Source organism: Marmota marmota, unplaced genomic scaffold (assembly GCF_001458135.2).
Source record: "Marmota marmota marmota unplaced genomic scaffold, marMar, whole genome shotgun sequence".
Lineage (NCBI taxonomy): Eukaryota > Metazoa > Chordata > Mammalia > Rodentia > Sciuridae > Marmota > Marmota marmota.
Window position 1 is genome coordinate 19,283,501 of NW_026000108.1, and position 13,258 is coordinate 19,296,758.

The 13,258-nt window shown below is 48.6% G+C and overlaps 1 protein-coding gene across 1 annotated transcript in view; it reads right to left on the reverse strand.

Annotated features, from left to right (window-relative positions):
- Positions 1-13,258, reverse strand: part of Sel1l3 (SEL1L family member 3) — a 97,764-nt gene that overhangs the window by 34,130 nt on the left and 50,376 nt on the right. The window contains 4 exon segments of the mRNA XM_015482008.2: positions 538-678; positions 2,371-2,490; positions 10,389-10,568; positions 12,290-12,501. Coding sequence (XP_015337494.1) covers positions 538-678; positions 2,371-2,490; positions 10,389-10,568; positions 12,290-12,501 — 653 coding nt within the window.

Below are 13,258 nucleotides of genomic sequence, written 5' to 3' on the forward strand. Positions count from 1 at the left end.
CGTGACCTCGTCTCATGAGATGAGATGGTTCCAAGGACATCCATGCTTGCCGAGGTGGGACTGTAACATCTCTGTCGGTCTCCTGGATTCTTCCCAGGCCCTTCTCCTTATTCTTCCACGGGTTCAAAACCAAGATCTTTGTTTTCTTTGGTGGGATTGGTGAGATGGGGCCCCAACCCACACTTTGTTGAAGCAGCAGTTCACTGAGAACGCTGGTGGCCAAGTGCAGCACCCGCTGTCTGGCAGCCCTGCATCAACCCATAAAACGGGGGGGTCTCCCTGGGAAGGCCACAGCTTTTGAAAAGTACAGAGAATCCAGGTGACACACGTAAGATTAACAGTAAAAAATGCAGCCAGCGAAATGCTGTGCCCCTGCCTCTTTCGCCAGTATCCCCCTCCATCAGGAGTGACAGAGGCCGGGGCCGGGGCTAACTGCTTCCACCATAGACTCCAGGTTTGCCTGCTCGACCCTGGAAACTGCTCAGGAAGACGGGCAGTACGACCGCACAATTCCAGGACAGACTAAGTGGTTCTTACCTTGAACAACACAATGGCGTAGTCGTAGATTAACGCGGGATCCTCAGTCTCCAGGGCTCCCTTGGCGTACCACTCGATGGCGGCTTCGGGATTCTTGGTCACACCTTGCTGCCCCCAGAACAGCATCTGGGCCAATCGTTGCTTAAAGACAATAGCAATTTACAGCAGTGCTTTTCCTGTTTAAATCCTAATGTAAGACTTAAAAGTGGGGGCAAACCTGGTTTAAAATGTTTTATGTGAAGAACGAGGAATCAGAGAGACACACTCTGTCTTCCAGTGATGGGGGGAGGGCGGGGGGAGAGCCTGAAGGTGGATTTGTATTAATTCAGCCCCCAACAGTGGTGCCTGTGTGTGTGTGTTTTTACTGCTGTGTGTGTGTTTGCTGGCACCCAGGGCCAGAGCTGGACAGAACTCGGCTCACATTTCACAACTCTCTTTTTCTTGTCTAATACCCACTCCTTTGGGAGGTTCTGCTATCTTTCTGGACCAGTGATCACCATGGAGATGTCTACAAATCTCCATTGCTCCGCGATCCCTCTAGAGCACTGAGCACAGCTCCCGTCCTGTCATCTGCGGATGGATCCACCATCAGAGTCAAGGCTGGGAGCTGTGGAGCAGCAAGACCCTCAAGATCTTTTTAATCTTTCTCCCTGCACCCCCGCCCCTCGTAGAAGTTCACAGAAACTTCTCTGCCAAGAGTTTCTGAAGCAAAGAAGAAAGAAGTATCCCTTGTGAGGGAGGTGATGTCAGTGGAATTTCCAAAATCACACACTGGACTTCTCAGAACTGGGAAGATGCAGCTCAAGGCCAGATGCCAAAGACAGGGGCTGGGTCTGCGGGCAGCCTGGCCCCATGGCTCCCTTCCTGCCTTGGCTCCCTCCTGCTCCGCCTGTCATCTCCTTCTCTTCCCTTTCCCCCCCAGATACTTTCATCTTTCAGCGAAGTATCTGCCGACCTGCTGGGGGATCTGTAGGAGGGCGGGAGGCCCATTCCACAGGAGGCCCTGAGCAGGTGGCTTTGTTAATATCTTTCATTCTCTTTTTTCTTTCCTTTCCCCCTGGCTGCTCCTCTGTCTGCTTAGCAGCCAGGGAGGCTGCTGGGCTCTGGGTGCACTCAGCAAAGGCTGGATCCCTTGGGTAGGAAGGAGGCTCCCTCCCCGTGCAGTCACCTGGCCAGGCTTCTGGGGGTGGGGGACAGCACTCTTCACAGTGAAATCTAAGCAAGGAATGAGACAGAGGACCCTGCCCCAGTGTGCTGCCCTTCCTCGCACATCTCAAAAGTCCATTTAAAGAACATGAGATGTTTGAGAGACAAGGTCGATCCGTTTGGCTTGACACACCGTAATGATTTTCTATTGTTCTTCCAGCTGAATACATGGCCTTCTTTTCAAAGCCCATCTAATTTCTCCTGAACCCAAGATGCTTCCTTGTTTTCTATCTGATGCATCCAAAATCTCTGAAAGGAACCTGCAGGGCTGCTCACAAAGACTGTGGTGCTCTCCTTCTGGGTGGCCACTAGGACGGTACTCTGTCCCACCTGACGTCAGGAGCAGCCATGTGACTGGCTTTGCCAGTGAAACATCAGTCGTGACCTGTGCCACTTCTAAGCAGAGGCCTTAGGAGCCAGCCTGGGACACATATGTAGAAAAGCCTCGGTCAGCCTGGGCTCCAAGGGACTGTGAGAGCAGAGCCCCGGCCAGGCCCCGCTGGACAAGAAATCCTGTGTTGTGAGCCAGAGATACACTGGGTTGTTTCAAGTCCCGGAGGTTTGAGAGGTTTTGATGGCCTGATCCACCTCGGCCAGTGGGATGTCTGAGACGGGGGAGCGTTTTACCTGGGCTGCTGCATTGCCTCGTGAGGCTTCGTGCTTCAGCCACATGAAGACGTCCCCATCTTCTTTGGTTTGCACCTTGAGTATTTCATCATCTTTTAGTCTAATGGTTTCAACATATGCCTAAAAGGAAGGAAGGAAAGAATAAGGGAAGGAAGGAAGGGAGGGAGGGAGGGAGGAAGGAAGGAAAGACGGACAGGCAGACAAACCCATACGCTATGGGCATGCAAAAGACCTGAGGGTAGTTTTAAGGGAGCAGTCAGTTGCTCCAGCACAAACTACGTGAATAACCAAAACATGAGGCGGCCCACCATGCCCCAAGACCACATTCTTTTTAAACAAACGTATTCTGTCTCATTTCGCCACACGCGTGTGTGTTCCTATCAAAGTGTTTGCATTGAGAGGCCGGATTTTTTCCCGCTTCCACTTCTAATATTCAAGCTTGTTTGGCAGTCCATCTGGTAGCACAGATTTCAGAGCCAGAAATCACACACACACACACACACACACAGCCTCAAAAAAGGTAGATCAATATTTTCTGAATATGACCTTAGTTTTTAATCCCAAAGTATTACTCTCCTGCATGACGAACCCTTTTTATTTTCAGGCTCAGCTTCAAGTATCTTTGGGCTATTTCCCAAAATCTGAAAATCTACTCTGAAAAGAAGAAGGCATGTTAATTCTCAGAATTGGAGAAAGAATGTTCTGGAGGCTCTACAGATGGACCCAAAGGGAGAGTTCACGAAGTGTTTTGAATTTGCACACAGCCTTTGAAGAAAATAAGATTCATCTTGATGCATGAATTTTGGCTGTTCATTAGAAGTCTGGTCCCATTGTTCCAGGCTCCCCCCCACCCCCTGCCCCCCTCAGGATGACCCTGGGCCAGTGCCAGGGGGGGATCCTGAAGAGCACTTCCATGCCCAGCACTTGCCGCAGGCAGGTGCCCAGGGGCCCAGGCCTGGTTTCCCTTCTGACTTCGTTGGTAGTTTAGGAAATACGCAGAGTCCCTGACTCTGGGCCACAGCCCCAGTCCTTCTGTGTCTCCCAGCGGCTCCTGCACTGTGCCTGTGGAGGCAGGTCTCCTTCAGGGCATCAGAGCTCTATCTGGCTTACTCTTTGCCAAGTGACCAGTGTGTGCAGAGGGTGCAGCCTGAGTGCCCTTCAGCTCAAGCTCCAAGGGACACTCTGTTCTCTGCGATGAGCCTGAAATCAGGCAAAAGCTCGAGGAATTCCCTAATCAGGGATTCTCAATGGGAGGGTTTTCGTTCATCTGGAGAACTTGGGTGTTCTGATTTTTCGATTTCTTTTTCTTCTTGTTTTATTTCCTCCTCCTCCTCCTCCTCCTCCTCTTCCTCCTCCTCCTTGCCATAGGACTTGAATGAAAGAAATAACACGGGAAGACACTGGTTCTGCCCTACAGGGAGGCTCATACCCTCAGGTCTTCCTGCCCATCTCTGGCATTGATGACGTATATCACAACCTGCCTTACGGCCTGCTTGGCACTGTGCCGACTACTTGCCCAGGTGGATGCATCGAATCTTTGTAACCTGGTAAGACAGTCATTCTGGATGTCCCCATCTCACACATGTGGACACTGAAGCCCAGGGAGGTTAACTAACTTGCCTGAGATCATATATTCAGTTCTTAGATTTAGGAGTTTGGATCCACGTTGCCCCACACTCTGCACCTGGCCTTGGTATTCTGTAAGGAAGAAGCAAGTGGCGGCTTTCACTGTCTCCCAGGTACCTAAGGAACTCCACTGAACTGGGCTGTGGGAGTCTGGGAAGAGACCGTGTCTCCAGGGGGCCCCAGAAGCCATGCGTCACTGTGAAGAAGGAACACGTTTGTCTTTTGTATCCCTGACCCAGCCCTTGCATTCTGCTGGGTGGTGCCATTGGGCTTTGCAGCAAGGTAGGGCCATTAGGAGCACTCTTAAACATGCGACATAGGGGACTTGAATTCTAACTCACCACCAACTACTGAAGACCTGGGCCAGTTGCTTTATTTATCTGATACTCATGTTCTGCACCCATAAAATGTAGCTTAGCATGGTACCTGCTATGTCAAAAGCACTCAGCCTACTAACCATTATGTTTTACACTGCAAACAGAAAGACTTGGCTTCAAATCAAGGCTCCACAAATTATTTGTGGTGTGACATTGGGAAAGTTTTTTAGTATCTCTGTATCTCAGTTGCCTCTTCCATAAAAAGGGAATAATATATTGAGCTTATAGGTTAGCATGAAGATTGAGTGAGAAAGTTCATGTGTGAGCTCAGCCGCTCCCGGGTGCAGGGCCTGCTCTTACTAACCAGAAACATCATTTTTAGGGCCTTGTTCACTCTAAAGTGAGAAGCGCTGACAGCAGTTAAGAATGTCAGCCTTCCTATTGGTATTTGCAGTTTTGTACAGCTCAAAGCCTTATTTTGTGGGGATGAAGATCTACATAGGGAATTTTGTGCTTAGAAAATGGAAGGAATAGAACTTGGGGAGAGAGTGGGGGCTGGAGACATGGGAGAGCGTTCACGCTATGTGCTGGCCTCCGTTCAGCGCGTGGCGTATGGACTAACTTATTTGTGCTGCAAAACCTGCGGGAGCTGCAGAGCGTGGTGGCTCCTGTTTTACAGGTAAGAAGCTGAGGCGGAGAGGTGAGAGGTGAGGGGAATTGTCCAAGATTTCCCACTGTGAACAGCAGGCCCGGGGTGTGAACCCAGGCAAACCCGGCCCTGGGGCCACACATGCTGCCTGCCACCCCCAGGCAGGGGGCTGCTTCTCCTTAGCAACTAGTACCACGTCAGAGCCACGTGTCTGGGCCCTGGCGTGAAAACAGATCATGTGCAAGAGCATCTGAAGACAGAGTGACCCTTAAAGGGGGCAGCATGGGGTTGTCCTCTCATCCAATTAGCATTTGGTGGCCCAGAAAAGAGCTGTGACATGAAGAAACAACAGTGGTAGGGGACACACAGGGTATGCAGAGCCAAGGGATGCTGACAGAGATCAAATGTCCCAGACTAGCCAGTTCTAGAATCTTCCACAGTTTCCAGAAGGTTCTTTTGTGGCCATTTATAAAATCAATGTCTCCAGAATGAGCACGGAGGTTCACATCTTATATTGCAGGGTTGAAAGCTGCTGCCAGGTCCCTGGAGGCCCAAAGTCTGGAAACTCTGCAATCCTCAGACCACCCTGGGCCACACGCCGGAGCAGGCGCCAGGCTGTCCTGGAGATGCTGGTGCTCAGGGCTTTACCGCCTTGCCCTCTCTCAGCCTGCAGGCTGCCATCACTGATTTCAGGAAAATCCAGACGGGGGAGGGTAAAGGAAGGGAGCAGAGAGGGAGGGAGAAAGGAGAGAGAGACGGGGGAGAGAAAGAGGGAGGAGGAAGAGGGAAGACAGGAAGACAGAAGAGGCCAGGAAGATGAAAACCCTCCAGACGTGGAGCTGGAGAGGCTCTCAGCAGCCTCATGTTTTCCAGAAGCATCTGCCTTCTGCAGACTTGTGAAATATAATGGCTCTGCCGGCACTCCCGGGAGCACGGAGCAGCTGGCAAGAGGAATGGGCGGTTTCATAGCCTCCACTTAACCTGCCTGCCTCTGCTACCTCCCTTCAGAGCCCATCAGAACTGCCACAAAGAACCTGCCTTTTGAAGAGCTGAAAATCAGCTGCATGTTGGACTCCCAATAGGACTGTGTGTTTTCTTTGTTGAAATTTAACATTTTAGGACTTTTAAAGTAAAGATGGGGAAGTATCAACTGTAACTGAAAAGAGACAGAGAAACAAGATTCCCCAAATGTGGGATGTCAAGAGACGCAGGGTTTAAAGCCACGTGCTCTGGGCACCCACCGTCTGTGATGAAGCCCTTGTCACATCTGAAGGCACTGGCATCAACAAGACACAGTTGTCACTAGCTATTCATCCCTGGATGAGCTCTGCCCTCACACCCCTTCCATCATTCCATCAAGGTAAACACTGAGAGCCAACTGCACGTCCATCAGCGTGTGGCTCTAGGGTCACCAAGGAGAACAGACAAGGTCCCTACCTTGAGAGCTTATGGTCTGAGAGGGAGCCATCTCTGTAACCCTAGGCACAGGAGCCATGACAGATATGGGCTGGGCTCTGTGGTGACATTGCAAAAGGAAGATCCAGGGAGGAAGAGGTGACAGGTGTGCCACTATAAAGGGGGAGGTCCCCAGGGGAAACAGGGCGTGGAGAAAGCAGGAGAGAGGAGGAGCCGGGCAAGGCCAGGGGGCAGGAGCACCACAGTGTGGCCAAGATTTGCTATTGCCAGAGCTGGGGCCAAGCCAGGGTGGTTAAGAGCTGAGGATATGGAAGAAGAGGGTGGAGGCATGTCTATGTGCTCTGTGACCAGCTAGCTGGACTTGGTTCTCCGGGGTCAGCGCTTCTGAACCCTGGCTACATGCTGCACCCACCTGAGGAGCTTTAAATACAAATACTTGCAATCATCCCTCAGGAGCCAAAGGGGATTTGTTTTGCATATAACCTAGGCACATCCCCCACATAGTTTCAATCATCTCTCCATTACTTTTCGTACTTCATACATTGAAAATGCTATGAAAATGGCCATTAGACTGGCTCATTTAGGGAATAATGACAAGGGGAAAAGTCTGCACATGGTCAGTACAGACACAGTTTGGTTTTTTCTTTTTTTCTTTCCAAATATTTTCAGTCTGTGGTTGGTTGAAGCCGAGGGTATGGAACCTATAGCTATGGAGGGTCGGGGGGTCACCAGCACTCCTGGGCCCCACCCCTGTTGCTGCATTGAGACCCTGTGGTGGAGCCTATGCACAGGTGTTCTTTGAACCCCTGCTGATTCTGACACTCAGCCAGGTAGAGAACATCCTCAGTCCCTTGTGAGAACAGTGGGAAGGGTCAAGATGACCTGAAGACCAGAGAGGAGGCGTGTTCTCTCCTGTGGTTGCCACACACTGGGTGATTTACCAACAAAAACTTATTTTCCCACAGCTCTAGAGCCTGGAAGCCCAAGATCAAGGTGTTGGCAGGTCTGATTTCTTCCAAGGAGGCTCTCTGTGGTTTGCATATGGCTGTCTTTTCTCAGTGACCCAGCACAGCTGTCCCTCTGCACTGTCTGTGTCCTAATATCGTCCTAAAAGGACATCATTCCTATGCAATTAGGGCTCATCCTAATGGTCTCATCTAAAAGCATCACCTCTTTAAATATCTTATCTTTAAGCATAATTCCATTTGCAGATGCTGGGGATTGGAACCTCAGCATACGGATTTTTTTTTTTTTTTTTTTTGTGGTTCTGGGGATAGAACCCAGGACCTAGCAAATGCTAGACAAGTGCTCTACCACTGAGCTACATCCCCAGCCATCATATGGGTTTTGAGGGGACACAATTCAACACATAGGAGATGGTGGCTGTTGTAGCAGCTCAGTGGAGAGAGGATGAAGGACAAAATCAGGCTGTGGCAGCAGGGATGGAGACAGGGAGGAGAGAGAAACTGGCATGTAGAGCTGTTGGGGGTTGTTGACGGACAGGATGATGGGGCATCAGAGACTATGCCCCAGTTTCAAGTATAGACCATGGTGCCACCAGAGGAGGTGCTGCAGGGGGTGGGAAGGAGGAGGAGGAGGAGGAGGCTTCCTTTGTGACGCCTCTGACTGCAGACAGGGACATGTAAGAAAAGCCTCAGCTGGAGACGAAGGGTGGAGTGTCATCAGCACTCAGACAGTCGGTATAGAGAACCCCTGTCCCCCCACCACCCAGAAAATGCAGAGGGAACAGGAAGCCACCATCAAGCCTGGAGGGAAAGCAACTTCTAAGGAGTGGGCAGAATAGGAGGAACTCATTCACGTCGTGAGCCACAAAAGCAAACAAACAGAAACACTAGCCATGTTCTTTCTGTTTAATCTGAAGCCGAGTCCCACTAAATCATAAAGAAGTGACATGGAACGAGAGCCCTAATAAAGAAGATGAAATGATGTGAACCACACGTTACATAAAAGAGAAAATGAAACAAGAATCAAGGAGGGAGTTATTGACAGATCCTTGGTTTGTTAATTAGAGGTCTGGCTTTCTATAGCTCCTCATTTGCTATATTATGCTGGTGAATTAATAGATGTCTCAACAAAAGGACATTTAAATCAATGTATGACACCTGCTTAAATTCTCAAGAAGCCATTAATTACACATTCTTAAGAAAATGAGCTATGACACAACTCTTCTAAGTGTATAATTCCTATCTGAGATCCTTAATCATACGACTTTTCAGCTGCAAGATGGATCTTTTCTCTGGTTCTAACCAATTAAACATTTTCTTTCATAATCATAACATTTCATATGCCAAATCTTCAAAAGAAAAGGAGCTTGTTAGCAACATACCATTTCCCGTTGCTAATTTATGCTGAATTAGAATTCTTTAAAGTATAATATAAAAAAAAGTATAACATGAGACATATAGGGCACTATTAACACATCCTGGCTCTATGGAAAGACAAAGGAAATGTTATTTTTGGAGCCTGGTTTTGTAAAAATGTCTTTTTTCAGGGTGATTCTTTTAAGATACTTTATTAATAAGTTAATTCTTATTGAATGGAGGTCAAATTTTGCACATGGTTTGTGTACACTGAAAGAATATTCAGTACAAATAATAAGGGGGTGTGAGTTTATTCAGCAGGAATCATTTTCTAAAGGAATTAAAATGTCTCCATAGACGGGCTTTGGTGGTTACAGCTTCACTCATGTTTAATGTTCACTGACAGCACATATCTTTGAGTTGTTTATTTCATAACCGTACAGTGGCCTCTATGGATTTCTTTTACGAAAACCATCCATTCCCAAATATCAAAGCATGCATTTTTTGCACTTTGGGTTTCTGGTACAACCCAGCAGCGCAGCTGGGGACCCAGTGTTCTGATTCGCAATTACCCACTAGCCCAAGATTCGCCATCCTGACCCTCAGGCCTGCTCACCAAGCAGGGGAAAAGCAAGTTATGACACAGATCACAGCCAAATCCTGCCACACGGTTATGTACCGTCCCTGCCTGCACAAGCCCAGGCACCCCGTTCTGTTTCATATTCCTGTGGCAGAGTAGAGTAATTGCAAGGACTGTCCAGGCAAAGTCAAAAATATTTACTATCTGGCTCTTTAGAGGAAAAAAAAAAAAATATATATATATATATCACACTTCCCAACTCGAGCAGCTCATGTGCTGTGACCCTGAAGCCAACCTCCTGTCTGCTGTCCCATGACGCAGGCTGGTGTCATCAGGCCCGAGCTCTCCTTTTGTCCCTTACTACTTTGAGCCTGTTAGGTCTGGAGACGATCCCTCTGTCAGTCTAATCTAACACGTGGCTTTGTTTGGTTTTGGCAGATGTGAGCCACTGATTTCTTTGCCCAATGAGTCAATAAGATTTGGAAGCCTGCAAAATGAGGGGCTGGAGTTGGTGCCCCCTCATCTAGTCCTTAGTCCAGGATAGGACAAAGTCATCAAACATCACCTGCTGTTGACGGTCACCCAGGAGCACGGGGCCAATGAGGTTCATGTGATGGAGACAGACATTTCTCAAGTGTGCAGCACTGGGATCCTGGCCGGGTGTGGCACTGACGTCTGTGTATCGTAGTCCCTGCTTGCTCACTGCATTATTGATAAGCACCCCAGGAGATTAGTGCCTCTCACAGTTGGACTCAGTCCTCCCTAACATCTCCAGACCTTGCCATTGCACACAGTTTTGGGAGAAAGACAAGAGGTTTATTCTCCTAATGCACTTTTTTTTGTTTTTGTTTTTGCAAAATCCAAATCTGTCCAGGGCCAAATCTCCCCTGCACATACCAATCTACCCACTCATGGAAAGTTTCCTGTGTACGGACGTGGACTGTACAACCTGAGAACAGAGTCAGAAAATGTAAACTAGAGAGGGCAAGAAAGCTTCACTCTTCATTTGATCATGCTCGCTCACCCTCTGAGAGACAGAAAAAACCCTTTATAGATAGTTCAGAAACCCTGGTAAACAGCTCCCTCACATTTCCACCCATCCCAGGTACCTGGTCTCCTTGCAGCGTGTGCTGGTCAAGGGGTGTCTTCGTGGCAATATTGCTGTAGTAGGCATACGACAGTTCCCAGTCCAGGGGGTAGCTGTCAATACCCTGGTAGTGCTTGTACCCAAGATTCATTGCAGACAGCCTCTCGCTGCCCTGGCCTCCAACCAAGCTATACAGCATGCCCTGTTAGGGAAATTGGCAAAGTGTTCACAAGATTGAGGACAGGCTTGTAAAATCCTAACGCTGAAAGGTCATCCAGCTCAATCCCTATACATGATCCTGCCACTTCAGAAATTGTGAACTTGCCTTTGAAAAAAGTCCGTCTCTAGTAAATCAACTAACCCAGACCTCTTATGGCTCACAAATCCCCAGCTGTCATCCTTCCTAACATCTAGTATCTTAAAATGAGAAATGGGGACCTTCCTGAATTCCCTCAGGACTTTCTTGCCTCTCAGCCAACTGGTCTAAAGACCCCTGTGCTGCTTCAGCTGCATTCCCTGTGAACACATGCTCTGAATGTGGGCACACACCCCAGCCCCCACTCTCAGAGTGTCTTTATAGGCTGGCTGGTCCAACAAGGTCATTTCCTATTTGAGGAGATAGAGACCTAGCAAGGTAGAGCACCCAGCCACTGAGTGGCACAGAGAAAGCTAGAATTTTCTACACTCGTCCACCTTTGAGGGGACAGCTTCAGGGACTCAGGGAAACATCCTATTGATCAGGAGCATCTATAAACCAGAGGCATTGCAAACGAGTCATTGAAAAGGAACTAGGAGCTGTCTGGGTGTGTCTAAGAGGATGGGTTTCCCCAGATCAGGGACAATCACGTGTGCCAACATGAAGATTAAAGGTGACCAGGGAGCATTTAGCACTTTTTCTTAATTTCTCTCTCTCTCCTTTTTTGAGATCTCTCTGCATTGCTGAGGCTGGCCTCAAACTCTATCCTCCCGTTTCAGCCTCCTGAGTAGCTGGGACTATTGGTGTGTCCTGGACTCAGTCACATATTTTTGCGATGATGGATTTTATTTGTCAATTTGTCCAAGCAATGGGGTCCCAGTTTATAGGTTATTTCTGGGTGTGTCTGAGGGTGTTTCCAGAGATTAGCACTGCGGTGGACTGAGCACAGCAGATGGCCTCCCAGTGTGGGTGGTCCTCATCCAATCCCTTGAGATCCTAAATAAAACCAAAAGGCAGAGGAAGAGGAATTGTCTCTTTTTGTTTCCTGCCTGTCTGTGTGAGCTGGGACATTGGGCTTTTCCTATCCTTGAACTGGAATTTACACCATCAGCATCCCTAGTCCGCTCTGGCCTTCAGGCTTGGGCTGGAAATATACCACCAGCCAATATGAGCCAATTCTTCATAATAAATCCTTCCTATATATATATAATCCCATTGGTTCTGTTTCTCTGGAGAACCCTGACTAATACACTTATGAAAATGCGACTTTAAATGTTAGGCAAGTTGCATAATCAATTTGGATTCCAAAACCCCAAACAAAACTGTCTGGGATGGCATTTATTTTGATGGTAGAAAGCTGGATGTGACAATGCTTTGCTTAGAGACCTAAATGACTTCTCTTAGCAGAGAAGGAATATGGGATAATGGTCTCACCCTCAGAGTAGTCACGCTCAAGGGGGAAGAGGACACTGTTTTTTGAAGGAATGGGATTCTGGAAAGCACGGATCAGTGTGCTCCCAGCGCCGTGTGCAGAATGACACAGAGGGCTCTTTTCCACTCCCTGAAAGCAGGGCATCCTGTGTTTACGCAGCCCCACGACCCTTCTCCTGGGCGTAAAGGTCTTTAAAGGACTCCAAGGAAGTGCGACACGTCCGGTTCTGGCCAGGGTGCTGTTCTGCAGACACAACACAGGTGGCCGATGCTCCTGGAACCCACGAGATGCTCACCTGCAGCTGGTCCCGAGGCACACTTAATCCAGTTTCATAGAAGACTGAGAGGTAGTAGGATGCTTTATGGTATCCGCAGCAGCTGGAATCCATCAGAAAGGGGGCGACCGAGCTAATTTGGTGAAGACCATCAGAGCTGGAAAGTCTCTTTACAGCCTTCTCGAATATCCTCCTACCGATTTCTAACACAGACTCGCTCTGGCTCCTTGGCCCTGTAAATAACACAATTCACAGCACACGGAATTAATTACCATGGGATCAACAGGGCTTTAGAAAGAAGAGAGAAAAACCAATTAAATCACCTGAGTTATCGATACGGCGAGTTCCACAGTATCTTGAAATATACCACCTTCCGGGGAGGTAGATGAAACCCTTTAGGGATGCCCGGGCGTCATTCTGTAAATAGCTTTTTCTTTGGCACTAAATGACAGCCTAGTCTCCTGGTGAAAGGATGGGCCTCACAGAGCTCAGCGAGTGCCTCAAGAGGGTAATTTACCCGGTGTAATTCACCACCCAATCAGGACTACTGCAACTTCCACAGAGACGCTTTCGTTCTAAGACTCTCTGAAGAAGAATGTGTTTTATCCCAGAAATAGTTCTTAGGTATTGCTCTAAAAATCTGAGCCAATGAACCTGATTTTGACACCTCCTGCCTGTCTTTGGCCTCCTGTTCCTCTTGTGGGTCTCTGAACACAAAACAACGGACAACTTTCATGGGGGACTTCTAGCCTGCCAGCAGAGAGGTGTGTCCTGTGTCCTGTGCAGATTGTCACTGGATCCCTACAACCTTAGGAGGTCTGTGCTATTATTAGCCTCCTGGGTTTTCTCTGGAACAAGGCTCCCAAGAACACTGAGGCCTAGAGAAGTGAACGTGACCATTTGTATATGGGACTTGGGCATATAAGACACTTGTTACTTGGTCTAGTAACTTGTCTAAAATTACCAAGGGATTGAGGTTGAGCCCACCCT